At 40.4% G+C, this 21,966-nt stretch overlaps 1 protein-coding gene and 1 long non-coding RNA gene across 10 annotated transcripts in view; one reads left to right on the top strand and one right to left on the bottom strand.

The window, feature by feature from the left end:
- Positions 1-21,966, bottom strand: part of CASK (peripheral plasma membrane protein CASK) — a 192,720-nt gene that overhangs the window by 143,008 nt on the left and 27,746 nt on the right. For 7 of the 8 annotated variants that reach the window (XM_043433426.1, XM_043433430.1, XM_043433428.1 and 4 more), the window contains exons 5-11: positions 19,127-19,302; positions 13,447-13,518; positions 6,083-6,258; positions 5,759-5,881; positions 2,962-3,151; positions 2,426-2,547; positions 43-222 (exon numbers count right to left, since the gene is read on the bottom strand). In XM_043433426.1, coding sequence (XP_043289361.1) covers positions 43-222; positions 2,426-2,547; positions 2,962-3,151; positions 5,759-5,881; positions 6,083-6,258; positions 13,447-13,518; positions 19,127-19,302 — 1,039 coding nt within the window. The remainder of the gene's footprint in view (positions 1-42; positions 223-2,425; positions 2,548-2,961; positions 3,152-5,758; positions 5,882-6,082; positions 6,259-13,446; positions 13,519-19,126; positions 19,303-21,966) is intronic. The other variant, XM_043433432.1, reaches the window with a different exon arrangement.
- On the top strand, positions 6,399-21,315 carry LOC122419136 (uncharacterized). 2 transcript variants are annotated; one of them, XR_006262819.1, is made up of 3 exons: positions 6,399-6,531; positions 6,701-6,926; positions 20,978-21,315. It is a non-coding gene; the product is annotated as an uncharacterized lncRNA (long non-coding RNA). The 2 variants fall into 2 exon arrangements; XR_006262818.1 differs by lacking the exon at positions 20,978-21,315 and adding an exon at positions 7,758-8,230.

Below are 21,966 nucleotides of genomic sequence, written 5' to 3'. Positions count from 1 at the left end.
AGAAATTTGATTAAAAGATATCGAAAGTAACAATTGACTGACCTTAAAGTGTGGCTGGCTGAGTAGCTCCTGAAGCTCACGAAGATCAGCGCGGTCGACATTTCTGTAGGTTGATAGCTCGATCTCTCGCAAGACATCCTCGACTTCGCGGGCTCGTTGAACAGCGTCGGTTTGAGGAGCACGTGTTGGCGTTGGCACTCTACTGGAGATACGGTCGTAAAGCTGTAAATATAAGTGAAATTGTATAATTAAATACGTGACAAGAGAGTAACGAGAGACGAGCTCCTCTCTCTGCGGAAAACAACGAGGATACGATTTCGTAATAACCCTTAATTATTACGAGCTAGTGAATTTTGACGGAGTTTTATTAATTTAAACGAGATCGACGCACTCTCACTGCATTTTTATGAGAACATTTGGACCCGTCTGGAATACAAATGGCGCGTAAATTGAATATCAAAAATTGAGAATTTAACGAAGGCGAGCTCGAGTGATTTAAATTCGATTCGGCGGCGTGGCACCCCGTCTATTTTCTACAAAAACTCGTGAAAGTTCTTTGGCAAAGGTCTCATTGTCTCTACCCAATTGCTGAAAAGCTTTTCCACGATTTGGAAAATATCCAATTTCATCCACGAATTTTTAAAAGGTCGATAAAAGTTCCCACTGTTTTTCTTCACCACTGACTCGGCAGAATTTTCTACCCGGCTACGTGTCCAAAATACAGGATCAGTGATTCGCGGAAAACGGGATGAAAATTCTTGATTCGATACAGTCTGAGAAAAAAAAAATGGGGATTTAAAAAACGAAATTTGGATCGCACTCACCAAAAAACCCGCGATCTCAAGAAGATCGTAGGCTAATTCGGCCTCGCCGAAGAACATGAGTTGACAGACCTGCATTTTGTGGGCCACACAAGGGTGGCGCCACTGGTGTTGAAAACACAATTTGAAACCGGCGGTAAAAGAAGATTCGTGAGGAGCTGATGATACGTTATTAACGGATAAAACGAATTAGACCGAGTGTTCGCTGCGATTGTCTCGTCGCATTTTGCTCGCTTTCTCTTCGTATTTCGCATCACCAACCGTCAACGAACCGAATCTCATTCGAATTGAATAAGTTTTTCTCCTTGGCGCCGATCCAAATGTTCTTTTTCGTCGTAATGTGTTATGTTACGTTACGCGGGCATTGTTGTTTATCAGGCTTTACGCAGAGTCGGTAACCAGTCGCCGCCATATTGAAGAAATGGCGAAAGTGCGTCGGCGCCGATTAGTCGACCCCCTTCGCATCCAGGAACGATGACAGCGCCTGCCGAAAAAGCAGGAACAACTTGTGGCGCCCCTAGTCAAAACCGAACGCAACTCTTCGCCCCAACAATTCACCAGGTCAATAGGTTACAATTTCGGTCTTCGGTGGAGCAAAAAAGAAGGGATAAAGGAGAATTCTCATGAGAATCTACCGGTGCGAACTTCTATCCGTAACAAGGAATATTCCTGCTCGCTCGATATGAACATTCGACTTGGCTCGCGTATACGCAAGCTCCGAAAGTAATTGACCGTCCGAAAAGCCTCGACAACTGTGCGCATCCCTTACGATTCGACCGGTGGTTAAGCTTCACCACCCTTACGTGAAGCGTCACCAGGTTCTCTACATTACCCATCGTGGGTGACTCATCAACTCGTTTTGTTGTTGGGAACCAGCAATAATTATCCTCACACTTCTGGCTGACGAAAAATCGATTTTTTTTTACAGAACGAGATTTGAATTTTTTCTCATCGATTACTGGAATCGGGAACGTGTTTGGGTCGATTGTGAATTCGTAGAATCGTTAGAAGCTTTATTCGCTTGGAAGAAGATTGTGGAATGTCAAACTTACGATTTCTCTGATTAGTTCATTTTTTTTACTAAGTTTGGGCTTATGCAATTAACGTTGTTAGATTACGTTCTTCGATCGACTCATGTTCTTAGGACACTTGAATTTCCTGGTGCTTCAGGCAATTCGAAAAAATCTGCTGCAAGTTAGCGTCCTTTAATTCACCCGCACTGATATGTGCTCTCGCCCTCGATCTCATAGCGAACGAAAGTTTCCAATGGAACTTGTCTTCAAAAGTTTCAAGAAGTTTAGGTATCTCTGAAGTTGGAAACGGTATACAAATTGCTTAATGGAAGAAAACTCGCTTCTAGCTCTCCCAACTCGACCCCATTTAGAGGCTAAAACTTTTGAAAATTAATCTTTAACGCGATAGTAATGAGTTTTCTACCCAAATAAAGTTGCACAGAAATTCCAAGCACGTGGAGAGATTTTCACACGCTCAATCAACCCACGAATTCCGAAGACGTCAACCTTTTTTTCTCTAATGACACTTTCGCTGCAGCCATTAACGAACCTCCCCCAAATCCATTAGATTCGTCTCTTTTCGATGCTCACCTCCAAAATTGCTCGCAGTCGATAATCATCCACCGCCGAAAGTATTTCGCCGCGTGTCAGTCTGCCACTTTCGTGCAGGATTTCAATGTCGTCAAGGGAATCCAATATTTCAGCAATTGCACCTAGAAAAGGAAGAAAAATTATTATTTTAATGCAGACATAAAATGTCATGGATTGAACCTCTGCAGTGTTTCTTGGTCACTAAAACGACCTGGGATTTCGCGAAGCCTGTCGAAACATTGCAAAATCCCAAGATAATTGACAGTGAATGTAACGCTTTTATTAAAGCCATGCACAAATCCACAAAGAAAACTCTGAATAAAAGCCTTTTAATGCTTGCTCCTCAATCATACTCTGTTTTTACTGTTCTTGACTGTTTAAGCATAAAGAAGGATTTGAGCCGTTAAAAATGTTGACAGGAACAGAAAAAGACAAAAGGAGATTGCAACAACATAAAGGTTACTCGGACGTTAACTTTTTTTCGACTGAAATAGCTTTGCTACAGAAATATGGATATCGTTGAATGAAATATCCACCTGTGGTTGTGACCTCATCGTCGCCAACGTCAGAAAAGCTGTCTCCGTTCGCTTCCGAATAAGGTAAGTGCCATTTGGATGAGGAAACGGCCGCTTTAACCGCATCTTTTAATTTCCGTCGGGCATTAAATTTCTTTAGTTCTTCTATAGTTTCATTCAGATGAATTCTGGCAGCTCCCTTATCACGATCCTTTGAAAATAAATAAAAAGCGAGTATAAATTTCTTTATAACAAATTAGGGAATTCAGTCAGTTGGCATTAGAAACTCGTTTTTTATTTTATTTTCCACAATATACCTCTGGATACTACAACGATCGATTTCACTTGCGAAAAGGGTCATTGATTCGGAAACACGCGAAATGGTAATTTGGAGTCCCAGAGGAGGAAACGAAGCTCGTATTATCAGACTCGATCGTTGTGCTCGCGAACCCAGTCGGCAACGAAGACCTCCCATTTTTCATAATACCAGCAACCGATATGTCGATAAGCTGAGGTCTTTAACCTCGATGGAAAGACGAGATGGAGTGAAACCCTGGCAAAAAACTTGACGAACCTCAGGAAAATCTTATGGAAAAAGTATTCCTTAATTGCTGCATGCCAATGTCAATTGATACGAAAATACGAGTCACAGAATTCTACGGAAGGATCGCAAAACTGCCCGAATAGTTTTAAGAGCATAAAAGTTTCTCCCGAAAAATTTGCGATATCTTTTGGTCAAATTCGTTATTACGAATCAAGCTGCGTTACAAGAAATGAAAAAAAAAATCTAGAATAACAGAGCAGCCTCGTAATTGTTATAAAGGAGAGGGCAAGTTGGCCTTTCGAATCGCATCAGGCTGAAAAGGTCGTCGAGATTATAACGGGGGCGAGTCTCTCGAGAGGAGCGATAACAGCGACGCAAGGTCCACCACTCTTCCACCCTTATTTTCATTAAAAGAGGAGCGAGGAGAACGCGAAGAGTGAGACTTAGCCCCAAGCAAACGTAGGGGTAATCGATAACTCACTCATACGTGCACATTACACATGGAGACAAGCTCGCTACGTGCGAGTAAAAGCGACGTAGCAGGTGTTCTCGCTTCCTCACTCGTTGAACGAGGTATCAGTGTTCCCATCCAGGTTGCTTAGCTCACTGGGCGAAAGCTATTCGTCGAAACTTCTTTCCCCAGTTCTCTACCAATCATACTTCTCCCTTCCTGCCAATCTCCACCCCCTCATCAAATACATCGATTCACACAGGCCCCCGTGATGGATCCTGTGAGCAACTTTTATACCGAGAAAACGCACAACAACGCGTTTGTTGCTCCTACACGCCCGGCAGCTGCCTTTTCTCTCGTATGATCGTTTGATACACGCTTGCTGCTTCTCGCTCGTCGCTCCCACCCCCAACCGCGCTCTCTCCATCCATAAAACTCTTTTCTCTGCCGAACCGACACGATCTAATAATCACACGCCCTCCGATAAACATTCATGATGCTTCGCAAGACGCCAATCGTACAGCCAAAAGATCAATCGGTCCTGGAACTCGCTCGGTGAAAATCATCACAAAAGTCATGGGATATTCGACAGTATTTTAAGGGGACGAATCGCTCAGTTTATTACCCACTATCACAGATCGCTTCGAGCCATTAAATAATGTCCACATTTGTACGAACCTCTACGTTAGCAGCTCAAAAAGACGTCAGAATATGATGATAAGAATCTTATTAGCTATTCGTTACGTTGCTGGTTCCTTTTCTCCTCTTTATTCCGCATTTTATTCTCATCTCAGTCCGAGACTGAGACACAATAAGATTCGCGGTGAGTTTTATTCACTGTAACCGACAAGCGTTCTCGGCTGAATCACCCCAACGACGAATGGATACTCGAGCGATAAATTCGTCCACAATTTAACAGCTTCCTTCAACCACCATCTCACTGGGGCCCGACAACGACTATTTTATGACTCGAATATTGGGCTTTTCGCGATAGTTTAAGTGATTTTTTATTTACAGAAATGCATTTTGTGGATGGGATTCTGATTTTTCCAACTTTGCTTTCCCACCCAGTAAAGATTTTTTGTTCAATCTCATGAAGTGAACATCCAAATTGCCTACGGTAGTTTCGTGCACTGTTTTCATTGTCATGAGAAATAGAAGCACAGATCCACTCAGGATTGAAGGTGAGACAGACGAATTTCATTCGAAAATGAAAGAGACTTTGATTTGTGAATAAATAACTGGAGAAGCTGCTGTGAAGTTCTTAAAATTTTTCACAAGATGGAAAAATGTGAGGAGAAACTCCGAAGTAATTTTCTTCCTTCTCTTGGAGGCTCAGCTGGAATGTCCGGAATGTAGTGCCCAGTTTTTTGTAGTGTGTATGGACAAGGCATTAAAAAAATCCAACACAAGCAACCTGCAACAGGGTGTTGAGCAAAGACGTGACAAGCAGATTAATCAATTGTCCAGGGACGGTTTAACGTGAGACTTGGACGACGAGACACGCGAGCACGACAACCTCGAAGGCAATCGGCTATTAAAGATCCTTGACCTGATGACAGATCAATGGTTTGGTTGAGCACGACACGAACTTAGGTGATGCGAAGGGGCTGGTACTCTGATGATTGGACGGAGTGTTGAAGATGATGGTAGAAGAGTTTGAGTGTGGCAATTGGAAGGGACAGAATTGCACGTGGATGGTGAGCGAGAAACTAGCTGGTAATCTATGAAAACGAGGTTTCGATTCGAGTGCTTTGACTGAACGAGTTTTTAACTTTCTCGTTAGATTTGGGCGAGAATAAACGATCCTCGTGGAGACTTACTCTGAGCCATTTATGGTTGAGAACCTCTTGAATGGTGATCCTATGATTCGGCTCCGTGGTGAGCATTCTCTGAATGAGATCTTTAGCCGGTTCGCTGATATGGTCCCAATGCGATGTTTCCATCTGCAAAAATAGGATCGTGTTGAAACAAAATTAGCCCAAGTTTCACAGAGCATTCGCGAGTTAAGTGAAGCTGGCATTTTTATCTTATTTTTCTGTCCTTCCACGACCGCACCGAGGCTGATCGCAGAGGGATGATAATAACCCTCCGCTGCATCGCTGCTCGGTGGTGGAAGGATGCACCAGAGGTTCTCATGTCTTTACCTGAACACGGCCCCGGCATATTGCTTCTCGAAGACGTTCACCGGATCCAACGAATGGTAGAGTGCCGGTGAGCAGGGCGTGTAGTAAAATTCCCGCGGACCAAACATCCCCTGGTTTGCCGTATTGTCGGCGTTGAATGACTTCCGGTGCCATGTAGTGCGGACAGCCGACTCTCCCTGGTAGCGCGACGACAGTTGGGGACAGAAATTAATACGAAAGTTAATAAAATAACGTTGCAAGTGTTAACGAGGATTTTTCGTTTTACCGATTCGGTCATCGTGCAATCGATTTTTATGGTTGATTTTCTCCAATTATTGTTTTTTTCTTTAACAGTGTCTACCCAGTCGATTTCGAGGTGTTCGAGTATAAATTTTTCATTAAAACGACATTCAAAGTTCTCGAACATTCTGCACTGATCTCGTGGGCGCTGCTCGAATCAACGTTCAACTGTAAGTTCGATTGCTTCTTGCTTAACAAGAAGACAATTTCTATCGACTGGAACGACCAAATAGGACACCATTTTTTTCATACATTCAATCGTTAAAGTAATCGTGCTAAATAACTTAATAAAATAAGGTCTGACTTATTTATATGAGCGTCGTTGTCTTGATATTTCAGTGACTATCAATGTTGACACCGTGCATACTCTGCCACTAATATTGGCCGTGTGTTCAATCGCACCGAATAGCACCTGCGCAGAAATATCTAGACGACGTCTCATCGTACCATCGGTATATACTTCCAATACTGGATGAGGACTGGCGAACAATCAATGTGCTAATTGGCTTATGCTGGTAAATCTACACACAAATGCAATAACGACAGAGAGATGGAGCGAGAACGAGTGAGTAAATCGCGTGCTTGCGCCATATTAGTTTTATCCTCTCTTCTCTCTTCCTCTCTATCTCTCTTTTTCTTTTCAATGAGGGAACAGTCGAAAGGCAAAACAAATTGTTTAATTATGAGTAACATTGACGTGTTGTGATCAACGACACTGATGAATGGGGGGGGGGGGGGGGGGAGCGATGTCATCGATGTAGTACTTGGTTCACGATGATCAAAAAATAGCTTTTGTATGGGATGACATTACGAATGATTTAAGCATTTTTAATGTTTTTTTTTTACAAAACTCGAATAACAAATGTCGAGGATAAATGTAATTGCAATGAAGATTGTTCGTTTTTCATATTAGCAGATCATTCATTAGTCGGAAAAGGCGTTAAGCGTTACCGCCGGAAGTTGCACTCGACGAATCGCGTCGTTTGTCAAGTTTTTACTCTACGTTCGCTATTTTAAGATCGACCAGGGAATTGCAGTCGGTAATTTACCGACCCAATGGGGTCAAGAACAATGATCGTAATGAATAATTCAGTGTGAGATACTGAACATCTCATTTGGCAATGAATTAGTAAAAATACTCGGTTTTTTTGAATTTCGAAAAACGAGGGACATCCGAATCGGCATTTCTGATCAAATTTTGTAGTCAATTGTGCATAAATGCTTCTACGAATTTGGAATTTTCGAAAATATCTATTTAAGCACGTCGTTTCATAACTGCCCATATCCAATTCGATCAGAACTTTATTTCTCGCGTGTGTACGAACTTTATCAAGTTCTTTATTCAGAACCCTCGAAACAAGGGCGTTATAAATCAAAATACGAAATTGTTGTTAAGGGCGCACAACGTCCGCGGAACTTCCGATGTTTCCTTGGGCACAAAGGGCGTGGAAAAGCGCGGATGCTCGGGACAGTGCTAATTTGAGCAGAGAGCAAAGAGAATGCGGGCAGTGGCGACAGCAGCAGCGGCATATTAACTAAGCAGAACGCATCAAGCGCTAAATTCAATCAATAGACCTCGCGAGCTTTCATACGATATGAATGGAATCTGTGATGATGTGACGTTCACATGTAATAAACAAACGAAGAGATAAATATGTACATTAAATAAGCGCTTTATGAATTCGATGCATTAAAAATAGAATTCACAATAAGAGCGATTAGTAATGAAATAGCTTCGGCGTTGAAGTTTATAATCAGATCGGAAAAATTGATCGACCAAATTTTACGAAGTATTCGAAGAAAAAAACTGGAAACAAGAAACAAATTAGCCAACATTGGGATGTTTTTTTCGCAATTGTTTTGTCGAAAATTTACAGGAACATGAGTGAAAGTAGTGAATGTTGAATTAAGGAGGAACATCTGTTTGAGAAACATGGTAATAGCTTAATGAAACTTTTAGAATACTAAATCTCTAATTTTCAATCCGTTTCATTCAGCCATTTTTTAGTAAATAATTTCAAAACTTGGAATATTAAACACCTGTGCATAGGAAATAACTCCACAGGCCCCATTTTTCATTCTGACATTTTTTAGTATTTCACATAAATTCGACCCAAAAATCACGTATTTTTGGGGGTCAATCCCCTATAAACAAAGCAAACAAGGTCTACATAACCGAGATAACTTGGATAAAAACAATCAAATCCGTATTTAAGTAACCTCACTTTACGCGAAGCTGATGTTCCTCCTTAATGTTCAAACTTATGACGAACGCTATCGCTGAGAATAAAGTTTAAACATTCTTTTGAGGACGATGCATCTTCCTCGCGACCGCCGTTGTTGAAGACGTTTTAATTAAACTGTCGCAGCTAAATTAATCGATTCATCATAAACGCAGTCATTTTCCGAAGATTTGTCGTTCTATTACGTCGACCAGCAGAAGAGGTTTAAGGCATGAACGTGACACTGATGAGATAAAACAAGAGGCGGACAGAATAACAGAATCGCTATATGCACATGGACGAATTTCTATAACTACGGACTACGAACATCGACGTTACTAAAGTAAGTGATAAAAACAAAAGCTCAGACTGATTTACATGATTTTTTATACAGTGTGCATCAATTTGTATACACATCGAATGATGCGATCACTCGGATGGAGCGTTGTCGAAAAAATGGGACAGCGTGTCTCTATTATCTCGTTCATCCGGATAGTGTCCGCGTCCCGAAACTCTTTTTCGAAAGACCCACAGGTTTTTCAGCGCTCGAATTTCTACAGAGCGGGGTTACATTTTCTAATTGAGGGGAACATGAAAAAGTTTGAAGATACAAACAAATTTTTTGGTTGCTAGCTGACAAAAAGTGCGAGATTCATACATTTTTCTTTTCTGGACCGAAGAAGTCGTAAAATGAATTTTTCGTCTCAATAGTTATTATTGTTATTGTTATTTCTATCGTCAATTAGACATTTCCGTATGTTTTTAGGTGTGAATAAAATATTGAAAATTTATACTGTACCAGACATGCAACTGTTACGGTTTCGTACGTGATTTTTATTCAAACTCGATGTACTGAGCTTTTTAAAAAGAAACGTGACTCCCAGCGCGTTATTCCGGAAAGATTGATAGCCAAAATGAAAGAAAAATTGGTCTCATCGACTCGAAGCGAGATAGTATACGTTGTATCGTTCGATTTGTATTTAAATACGAATAATAAACTGACGTTTGTACGTTGTTTGGACGGACACGACTACAAAATAAATGACATAGCGATGCTCACAAAATCCACTCGACTCCCGACACTCTGCTACGAGGATCAGGGCAGGGGCAGAAGGATACTTCACTTTGATGGAGTTTTTATGACAGTTTTGTTGCTACTATTTCTCTCGTTTATTCTCATATTTTTTTATGTACTCCCACGAGAAGGTTATCGCTTCGCATTTTGAATTTTGCCAACGATTAAGAACGAATCAACTCTCATTTAGCAATCATCCGGTCCAATCGACCTTGGTTGATGAAAAAAATGAGATTTTTCTCGAAGTTTATCGAGTTTTAATGCAACGACTCTTCTCATCGAACAAAGATTGCTTGATTTTGGTTCTTTTAGAAATGTGAAACACTATTCGAGTGGAAATATTGGTCAAAGTTAACGAAAAAACTCGAGATTATCCCACCACGATCAATTAATCAGACCCACTTTGAATTCCACGCTTTTGAAAACGAATATGAAATTAATCGAGTGTGTGACAAAAGAAGCATCTAATTCGATAACGTCGTTTATTATTCTAATTGGAATTTTCTTATAAAATCTCCTTCTACCCCACCTCGGGACCCGATATTCATTTTTTTCTCTTTTTTCTCATTTCTGCTTCGCAATCTCAATATTTACGAAGAAGATAAACAAGCACATGTGGAAATACCGAGCATCGCGTTGTCCTCCGTGTCGCTCGTTAGCGAATCCTCGGCGTCGGTGAGATCCTCGAAAGGGAAATTGCAGCTCGGGGACGACAATCCTATCAGATGAAAAAATGGAAATAAAAAAATGGGGAAGTTGGAGTGTTCAACACCTTTTGCGATCAAATTTTTCATCTTAATACTGCGATTCCAAGTTTTTTCATCCGCGAAGGGAAACCATCTTATTTTCGTTTCAAGATCAACGATTTCTCCATTAGGATCAATATCACGAAGGTATGCAAACAAGTAGTCAAAATCTCGCATCCCTTCAACATTTCGTTTGAAGAGATTCTTGGAAATCAATAATTTTCAACTTTGCTAATACTCAGCACTTCTCCTGTTCTTTCTCATAATAAACTATTCGAAGAAACGACTATTTTTCAGTTTTGTCCAAAATCATAACCAACAATCGCACAAGGCCATGAATTATTCTCTAATTGACAAAACTCTTTTTCACAAACGACCAAACTATCTCGAACGCGAGTCACTTTTCACCCCACTTTTTCTTCAGGCATTTTTTTCAGGCAGATGAAGCATTTTTTTCGGATGTCGTTTTCTTTATCAGATCGAAGAGCAACGTCGCGAACAAAGTGCTTTATCTCCTCTGCACAAGCTTCTAATGAAGAGTGTACTTTGAGGGTGTTTTTATCTCCCGTGGGAGGGCGATAATGCGGCTTTTGACCGAAATTCTACGAGCTCGTAAATGCTTCGGGAGAATGGACGTTGTATCAACCTCGAAGGACTTGCATAACCTTTTTGGGTGACTCCAGCTGTACAATCAGGTCAATCGGACCGTAAAACTTGAAAAACAAGTGACTCGCATTGTCGAAAAGCAGATGGTCTCGACGGGGACCAGGATTTGGAGCAAAAGGCTCGAATTCTCCAATCCGGACTTGACCTTCATTTACATGATTCTGTGTCTCGTTACGTGGCTGTTTAGCTCTCAGCACACAGCTCGCTCGGCAGCTATGTTGTTCATCGATTCTAAAGTAATTTGTCAATGAAAAAAATCACCAACGATTTTTCTACCTTCACTTATCCGCTGTCTCCGACGTGCCACGATTTCAGATTATTTTGTCACGTCAACCGTTAAAAACGTGTCGTTAGGAACGAGTCGATTTAACAAAAGCCCACATTTTCTTCCTGCGGATGGCGTTGAATAAATTTTATTGTAAAACTTAATATTCCCGGAGTTCCTATCAATACTTTCAGCTCTGACTTTTACTCCGTTCCACTGAAATTTCTTGTTTTCTTACTCCGTTTTACAGGTCATTCGGGGCGCAGTGCATGAAAAATGCACCAGAACGGAAAGCACCGAGCCGCATAAATTGATAATATTCCGTCAGGAATTCCGTAAAATGACTTTGCTTTACGTTCGATACTTTCCCCATCTTCGAGTGCGACCTTTACCGTGGCTGTTTCGAAGATTCTTGAAATAAGAATGAGTTCTCTTTCGCTATGTAAGAACAAAAATGCTCCTTCGAGCTTCAAATTCGTCAGAATTGTAATAAAAAAAAAAAAGAGTAAAACTGGTGAAGTAACGTAAATACGATAGGAGTGAAGCACATGAATTCGAAAAGTGGATGAACCTCGAAGTGGTTGCTCATAAATTATTTAAATATACAATGTAATCGAAATAATGGACTCCGAGGAATAAACAACAGGGACACATAAACATCGAAACACCAACACTCATAAGTGCAAAACGTTGCTTTTGAAGGAACGTGAAAAACAGAAATATCCTTATTCAATATCGTAATGGATAGTTTCCATATGACTATAATATTAAGAATTTGAAATAGGAAGTAGTTCTGATGTAAATCTGAATGATTCAGCAGCCTGAAGGTTGAGAACGAGCAGGAATTCGTTGAATGCAGTTCGAGTTCGAAATAGCGCGTGAATCGAGCAATTTCAGTAAATTCGTTTTAAGGAGGGTGGATCACGAAATCAAAATAATCAGAATTTGATAAAATTTGGCGACAACATTATTTGGCATCAAGTATACAAATACAATTTTTTTCAAATGTTTGTAGAAAAATTAAAAAAAAATGTATATTGTCTCATATATTTTTAAAGAATACATTTACCAAATTTTATGAAATTATTATAATTTTGAAATTCTTAATATTTTTAACATGGTTTTAACATGGCAACATTGTATCGTCGTGATCCACCTTAAGCGAGTTTTCGAACATCATTGTAGTTATCATTATATAAAAAAGAGAAATGCAGCCCGAATGGATGAGTGTCTTTGAATATTGAAAATTCCTGTCAACATAATTTGTTTAGTGCACAATAAGAAATTCCTTGGAACCGACGTGAGCAAATATTTTCCTGCCCGTTCTGGAGAGTTGACCGTATCATTGAGAAGGCCACTATCAAAGACAGGGGCATTAAAGTTCAATCGGTCGTTCCACGGTTACAGTTGCAATATTTCCGAGCCACTGTGAACGGACGCGTACCGTTAATTATCAATAAATAAACAGTTCGAAAATGAGAACTCGTAACACACCGTACGACCAAGTGGTATTTATCAAGATAACCGTGAATAAATTGTACCGATGGCCAAACACATTGGTGTACTCGAAGTGCGTGATGGATAACTCGTTGCGGTTTAACGCAGTGTACCTACATGTTGGTCGTCGAATTAGCATAGAGACTATTATTTTAATGGAATCGTGACTATATTATAATCCATCTATGTAGTGAAAATATGATTTAATCAAAATTTCGATAAACGCGTTAAGCAAGCAGGCAAGCGTGGCAGCTCTTATATTAATAATTAATTATATGACAATAATAATGATAATAATGGTAATAATAATAACAATAAAAACAGTAATAGTGATAAATAACAATAGTGTTATGTGCAGCAGGACACATGGGACGCGATTTAATTGGTGTAAAAGTGAATGATGATTGCGTGTGTAATTATTCCTAATTGATATTCTGTGACTTATTCGAGTGAGATAAATATACATAGTCGTTGTTGTACATTGATACAGATATAAAAATATTAAGGTGTAACGGATGTGTATGGGTGTAGGTGAATAATAGTATATTGTGGCCCGAAAAAGCAAACATAAATCCTGCATTATTGGTGAATAAACGTTCAGAGGTCAGGCTTACCCTCGCTGTCGGCCTTCAAGTAGAGCTGCCCCTTTGGGCTCAGACACTGACGATACTCGGTCGCGTAACATTCTGTATTCATTGAAACCAAATTGCAGGTCATTAATCTGCATCCGTATTTATACGCTTATGTGTGTTTTGTTTATTTTCAAATCGTGAGGTCGCTGTTTATACAGAAAAATATCGCCCATTATTGTTCTTCTGAAGCCAATAATTGTGAGACTCTTTCACCTCAATATTCGCGGTACAGAGCGTGCGTGCTCTCAACATATTATTATTAATTATTGGAATTCCATCACATCGCCCACTTTTGTTCTTTCTCTCCGAGAGATTGCTCCATTTTCCAATAATAACGAGGAAAAAATATGCGCGCAACAACGCTGCGGAGAGTTTTTAAACTTTCTTCTTCTTCTGCTTTTTTTATACTCACTTTTATTACGTAATGCAAAAATTCTCAACGAAAACCTCAGTTTGACACGATCGATTTTGAATTTTGAGCTCACTACGTCCCAGCTGCTCAGGCTCCGACATTCAACGCTATTAATTTTGGTTTGTACCAGCCAGTGGGACCGACAAACATGCTGCGAATCGAGAATACTTTTGAAGCGTTTCTACAAATTTTATTCTGAAATACTCCATCGATTTTGTCCCACGAAAATTTTAATTCTATAGCAACAAGTTACTGTTTGCAGCCTCTCAAAGTTAGTCATCCCAAACATCACTGGCCCAACACCCCAGGAAAAGTATCTACAACGAATATCGTTTCGATCGAGTGATCTCGAAACGCTGGAATAAATTGAAGTTTGAAAAAAAAGTTGACGAGATACTCAAGTGTTACGATGCGTTTGTCCAATTTCCCGACATCTGCTACGCGGCTCGTGTGGGTTCTATTATTCTTTCATCATCAGCCCTTCAATTTTTTACAGCCAGATCAAGTTTATTCGAATGAGAGCGATATTGAATCGCGAACATATGAAATGTAAGGTGTCTTTTTATATATGTACTCGACCTTTTCCCACGTTTCCGTGGTGGATTTTAACATTATATGTCCATCGAGACTCGTGAAAAAGGCACAGAGCCAAACGATGATCACCACCATGCCTGATACAACGACAAAAAAAAGTATAAAAATGAGGATGAAACACGAAATACACTTTTTAGTTCTCCTAGTTCCGAGTTAAACACGTTATAGATATCTGATAGAATATCGTGAGGGGGAATGTGTGGAGTCGAAAAAGCTGAAGCCCGCACTTTTGTTATAATTGATTTTGTCATCCTGCCGTTTTTCGTGCGACGCTTCGCTAAGCTCACACGTTCGCGAGCCCGAATTCATGGAAACGAATATCTCCTCTGCTTGTGGAACAACCGGGAATGAAAATTTTAGTGCAAATAAAAATAGCCGGAAACTCAATCGCAAATAAATTTGCGCTATCGCTTGAGTTTTTTTTTTATTCTGCATTCGTAATGATATCGCTGAATTTTCAGTGGCTCGATTCACTTATTTACCGAACGATTATTACTCCAACGTAAATTTGACGAATATATTTCTATATTGTGGTTACGTGACTCGGTTCCCCTCGCTTTCAAATCGATTCGTATACGCTACTGAAATTTCGGTTAAGCATTTATTCCAATTGGAATCAAATACAAAAGCAATTTAAGAAAAAACATTTAGTTTACGTTTCAAAATTGAAAGAAGCGCTTACATCCACGCGTACACACACACGGACATTCAAAAACACACAGAATTCAAACGAATTTTAATAGAAAAAAAAACACAATTACACGACGATTAAGCTAATAAACGTATTCGATTAGAGAGCGTAGACAAAGGCAATTTGCTCGACCGTAACAATGAAAATTGTCAGTGAATTGCAACGATCGTAACAAGAATGACGATATTTAAGTATTCAGTAGAAAAATGGCAATGCGGGGATGGACGTGAAACGGTGAGTGAAAGTGCACCAATCACATTTCCGGAATACTTGCATCATCCGCGAAATACCGAACAGGTTTTATTCCATCGATTTCCGATACGTCGATTTGGCTGACGTTAACGAATTTTCGCTTCCATTTAATCGGACTGTCGGAAACTTTCAAAGGCCCCGTGTGCTCGAAATCGATAAAAATTTTCCGCGTTTCTTTATTGTCTGTTCCATAAAACTGCACGCGGACCGTTATTAAACGAATGTCAAAGATTTTTTAATCTTTCCAAAGGGAACAACGAGTCCGATATTCCCAGACGAAACTATCATTTTTTCGAAGCATTGTCAAAAACTGTAATTCTATTTTTCCGTGTTTCTCGATGTACAAACCGAGCTACCGACTGGATCGAGGAGGCAACGAGCTCCCGGGATTGTTCGTCGAACAAAATAAAAATGGTGATGAAACATTCGAGTTTTCGAAACAGAACCAGCTACGAAAAAGTCACTGAAAAAATAACACTGAGATTCCTTATTTTTATTTCATCTCTGCTCCGAGAGTTTGAACTCTTCAATGAGATTCATTATGAAATTATCAAAAGTAAGATACCGCGAAATGAGCGAGGATTTTTAGCAATGAAAACGCGTTGAAAAAAAAATAAAAACGTCGTGTATGGCGAGAAAAGCCGGCGACTGGTCACCAGCGAGAGCCTGAAGAGGCCGAGACTCTTTTGAATTACGCGTTTTTTTGCTCATCACTTTTTTTGCTATCCCCCAACCGGCATTTGCGGATCTCGTCAACCGCAGAGCGGGCCGGGGGGCGTCGGGATTCACTTTTCGAGGCGGCACTGCTTCACCGAGTATATAATCAGAGAACGGTGGCTCTCGGTAAACATCGCGTTAATGAGCTTTGTCAACGAAGCTCTCTTTAGGGCCTGCGACAGTAATATTTTCCATTTCTGCCTTAAGGAGAAACTTGTACGGCCTGGTCCGTTGAATCATTTAAGTTGCGGCGACGACCCCGCGGCTACCACTTCTATCTCCTTTTTTACTATTGTAAATATAACCTGCTTTATTCCATCTTTACACACCGCGCGTTCTTTACCAAAATCGTGCAAAAGCTTTTCTCGTCGTTTGACAACGTTCGTTAAGGTTATTCCGCTGAATAATAAAATCGCCCGTTGTACCGTGCCATTAATTCCATCCACGAATTCCCCGGCTTACAGCTTTTGACAATGCAGAAATTTATATCTTGACAAAAATGAAAATATAATCGTGTTCGAGACGAACGGGGACGAGGATCAACACCCGAAAGTTGTACCGGCAGTACTTTCAGGAGGTTCCACCAAATTTTCCACTCGGAATGCAACTCACGCTCGAAGCCGGAGCAATCTCAACTTTATTTCCATCTCGCGTAACTATCGAGGAAGTTCGTAATCGCGACAACTTTCCCCTAATTTGCTTGACGCTTACACGAGTGGTTACCAACCGTTGAAGCTCTCGCTCGAGTCTCACATGCTTCAAATTTCCACTTTTAATGCAAATATGAAATATTCGAGGAAAATTCTGAATTCGAATAAAAAAACGTTTAAACTGGCCGAGAGAGAACATTGGAATATCGTCAAAATGAAATGGGTATTTCGTATCTCTGGCTTTGAGAATGACCTTTGCCCTGCCTCTTGAAAAGCATGATAACAGTTCGCGCATTTCAATCGTTAGCCTACATTTTCCGGACTTTTAATTCGGGTTGAGGCGGCAAAGGCACGTACCGCGGCTACTAGGCGTTAGCGGAAGTGGAACTTTTGTCCTATCTGCCAGGTCCTCCTGAATCAATCGCGCGACTATTTTTTTGCCTGCGCGTTCCGTTTGGTTAAAGAGAAAAATACGATAATACGCTTTTCGTGTGTTTTATTCCCGATGACCCACTTATTTCGAACATATTTTTTCGTTCCGGTTGCTCGTCACACGTAACCGGAGTTGCATCTTGAGGTCAGCATCCGAAACGATAGCCTCGTCGTGTGTACAGGTAAACGATAACATTTTCTTCGCAGGAAAAAAATCAGAAAACAAAAGAAAGGAAAGTTTTCTTGAACCAACAAAAAGTACTCGGCTGCGCCCAGACGCTGCTCGCTTTTCTTCGAACCACCAATTTCATCCACAAGGTGTCCCTGCAATCACTTTGACTCGAGGTTAATCGGAGCTAAAATACGAAGAATTAGTTGTCTACGAACTCGCGAGCCGATCGAACGCCTACGCTTCGAATGAAAGCCTCGAATAAACAGAGAAGACTCGGCAAAACTTTGCGATTCCGACAATTTCATTATGGACACTCGAAAAATAAATTTTCCAACAAAATTTCCAGTCGTACCAACGAATCGTGGTGAACGAACATAACTGCTCGATTATACGATTTTTTCGTAGCAGTGATAAAAATTTATTTGCACCAACAAGAGTTCGAATGGGCCAAATTTTTGTTTGATTGACCAAATTTCATTTTGAGTTCGCCGCGATTTGTTGTTTGATTAGAAAAATTGTCAAACTTTGTTACAGAAAATACGAATAATTTGCGAACTGAGGAAACTTAATTGATCGCAAAAATGAAAGATTTCAACCCCCGGATCGGGGACATCCGGTAGACGAGCGATTTATAAAGTTGTCCCTGCATGACCTGCGAGTGACAGTAAGCTCGACGATGCCTCAGGCAAAGCCTCCCTCCGAACATACGTGTACACAGCGTCGTATATAACCTTACAGACTTTTTCTCGAGCCCACGCCCCGCAAGCTCTTTTCCACCGATATTTATGTACTGTGTGCGTGCACAGCGCAGTGTCGCAGTCACAAATATCCGGCTAAACTGAACGAGAGAGGAAAAAAATGACGGAAAAGTTTTTTTCGAGCACACGATTCCACGCTCATTGCACGCAGATGGGAAAGTCCCTCGAGATCCAAACTGCACACACGCCACCGGAAGCACAGGTACATGCGACGGGGATTACCGAGCCTGATTTTTTTCTATCCGTTCGCGTTTCTTACCCCGCCGTTGCATTCCTTCTCTCATCCCACTCTCATTCACTGTTTCACTATTTTATACAGTCGTCTCCTGTGACTCGAATCGCTCTATTGAACAAATTTCGTATCGAACTTCCACACGTTCATCGAATGGCAAATTGTTTGAGCGACGATCAATGAGACACTTGACGTGCAGAAAAATTTGAAGCATGTGAAATTTCGATGAGATCACCTCGAAGATTCTTTTCTAACGACACTCAACACTTTTCTGCATTTTTTTCAGTTCTGAAAAATATTAGACGAAGCTCTGTCGAAGGGAATAACTTTGAAGTCCTGGCAGTCTGTTCTTTTTGAAAAACTTTCTAACGGACCCCATGAAATTAGAAAAACTGCACAGAATCGAAGGTCTGTGATTACTAAAATAAAAACTTCGTTTCGTGGCAAAAGTAGCTCCACCTAAATTCGGTTTTTCGTTGATTTTTTATTTCAGAATTTAGTATCAAATTTTGAGAGGATTGAGGTTGTTTTCCTTCAATTCGTAAATACTTTCTGACAGAGATTGAGTCATCGTTGTCGTTGTTAAAATGGCTTATGCATAGAGTATATTTTGAGTGACAAAAGTGTCTCGTGCTGCAAGAAAACGAAGGACCCGTCTACAAATGAAGAATTTTCCGGTAGGTAAGTTCGTGTGTAGGCGCACTAACTGTGATGGATGTTTGTTGCAGACAAGATATAAATGAGAAACGTACCGACGCCATTCGCTTGTGATGAAGGAAGTTGCACGGCAACGCCAAAGCCGCGGAGCTTCACCGGCGCGGAATTTTCCTTCCCGGCGAGGAGGGCGCACTGGGGCTTCAAATCCCGATGTATTATGTCATTCTCGTGACAGTAGCGAAGAGCTTCCAGAATTTGTCTCATATAATGGCTGCAAATGTGTAAAATTATCATCATTTTAAAAAATCGATTTGTACCTGGACTGAGAAAATTCTTTGATTTTCACGCTTCTGAATGATCAACGAAAAAAAACATTCAAACACAATCTCACTTTCGTCTCGCTTTAATTTGCTAAAAATCAATTCACCTGAATCGATCGATTCGATCTAAAAACCGGCGAATGCGTTGCGATTAAATATCTTCGAGTATCGAAGTTCTAAATTATTCGACACATTCCATTAACGAATTCCCCCTTTTTTTATCATTCGCCACTAGAAAAATAAATTTGTCGATTCAAGAAAAATCTTCGGTACAGTCGCGAATAAAATAAAATTTGTCTCACGAAATATGCAAAACTTTTTTCCGGGCACAGTATGAGCAATGTTTTTATCTGACCATAAATTCAATTGTTTCAATCAACCAAATTGTTCTTGAGTCAACAAACTTTGTTACACGTTCATCAGGATTTATCGATCCAACAAATATTTCATTGAAAGAGCTCCAATTCTCAGTGAGTACGAGTTGAAGAACTTTATGATCATCCATTACAGGAAATTCCGCATCACCTCCAGCCAGGAATTACCACACTCGTGTATTCAAATAGTCCTTCTCGACGTTTGAGATAATATTTCCAAACAATGTGTCCCACTCAACGTCCCATTAATAATTGTCCAAATTAGGAATGCTTTTTGTACGAATTTGCCAAGTTTTTAAAACTGCACACATAATGAGAATAATGTGAGAAGCATATGGGAAGAGGGGCAGTGAGTTACAGAGTTCAGCAGGGAGTTTAAATAACTGGATAAATCATGGGTAATCCTTGCGGAGTTGCGGGGTACCTCGTCGGAGTTTAGTTGGTCCAAGCGTGAGAGAGTAACTCTCACGGGTCAGGCATCTGTCTTTGCCAAAAGCCAAAACGCGTGGATCACCCCACGAGGGTTGAAACTACCCTCTTCACCGAGCCGGGTCTTCCGGTAACATGGCAAACCTCGTTTATCCTGGCCACTGAGATTCCACGTTTGTTTCGTTTTCGTTACTACATCTGACTGTTTTCTTAGGATGCGAACGTATCCACAGGCCATTTTTACCGCCCCCTGCGAAGCTTTGCTCTCGGATTACAATTTTGGGAAAGATTTAGTCGTGCAGAAGCTACGATTTTCTCTCTGTGTGCCTTGCACGTCGGAAGCAATTGAACGTTAAAATTCCGTTGCAGCAAAAAACTCGGGTGAAGAAAATTTTTGGTATTCTGCTATCGATTGGCTCGTTTTCTTTATGCAATTGCATAAATTGTTATCCGGCATAGTGCTTCGTTCGTAAATATCACGAGTCACGTTCGATGAACTTCGAACAGAAGTCGTGCCATTTCTATGGCAATTCTGACTACGTTCAACTCCAATAAGCGACCATTCAAATGTCACTCAATAACTGTTCCAATGTAAAGAAAAAAAATGATGAAAAAGTCTTTGAATTGGCAATTTTTAATGGAAAAAATCAAATAAAATATTGCAAAGAAATAAATTAGTACGAATGAATAGCTGATACGAAAAATAGCTGCGTTTACATTTCTCACGAACGTCTAACTTTTTTGTTAGCCTGAGTGCAAAGTTTTCCTCGAGCCGTTGAGAGCCAAGTCGTATTTATAAGGCCGTATTTCTTTCGAGTTGCAGAAAGTATCGGTGCGCCGAGAAGAAAGGGGTGGAAAGAGGAATAGCAGGAGCTGGGAAAATGAATTCACTGGGAAAAGTCCTTATTGCCCGAATGAAAAGTAACGGCGTGAAGATTGAAGCTTCTCCCAGGTGAGAGCTAGGCTTGCTTCGATTTTTGGAACAACACTACCGGACAGTAAGAGAGTATTGGAATCGAACGAGAGTGCAAAGAGCGATAAGTTCTCTCGCCCACAGTTTCTTATTGCTTCATGAACTTTGAGCCACTTCGACATAGAAATGGAACAACCTTGGCTTGTCTTAGTGCCCATCATTCCACAGGAAATGTAGTAACGCAAGAATTTGACGCACCATCTGATTCGAACATATAAAATGACAGAAAGGAATAGCAGCTCAAGTAATTCTTCGATACAATTTCAACCCTTACTAATGTTTATATAGAAACTTATTTTTTCTTATAAACGGCACGCAAATTTTCGATAACTATTGATCTATCGAATTCAGTCTCGCAGTGTTTCAAACTTTAATTCTTCCATGATAATTATTTATTAATATTTGCTTTCAGGCGTTTTCTTTCATGAATTTTTCTTAAAAATCACGGTAGTGAACACTCATTTTCTATCTCGAATTTCCGGAGCGAAAATTCGTGAGGAAAATCTCATTATCCTAATGGCCGGAAGGGGAATCGCGTATTCCGAGAAATCGAAGATAAATAATTTAAAAAATGAAAATAGAAATTGTGTTCCGGGAGCCAGGTGCTGGGCCCTTTGCAATCGATATTTCGCAGTACTTTGGAAAAAACAAATCGTCGAAATATAATTTTGGATCTTTAACGTCACGAGGTTTGAGTTGTACCTTTCTCGAGGTAATTTTGAAAGTGATGTGATGTGAAGTTTCAGGCGAAGAGAATATCGGTATTTTACAATGTTTCTTCTTACCAGCAAACAGAAGCACGTTTTAATTTGTGGATTCGTATCGTTCGAACCGAAATC

The sequence above is a fragment of the Venturia canescens genome, chromosome 1 (assembly GCF_019457755.1).
Source record: "Venturia canescens isolate UGA chromosome 1, ASM1945775v1, whole genome shotgun sequence".
In the NCBI taxonomy this organism is placed as follows: domain Eukaryota; kingdom Metazoa; phylum Arthropoda; class Insecta; order Hymenoptera; family Ichneumonidae; genus Venturia; species Venturia canescens.
The sequence above is the reverse complement of the archived record's forward strand: the minus strand, read 5'-3'. Positions and strand labels throughout refer to the sequence as shown.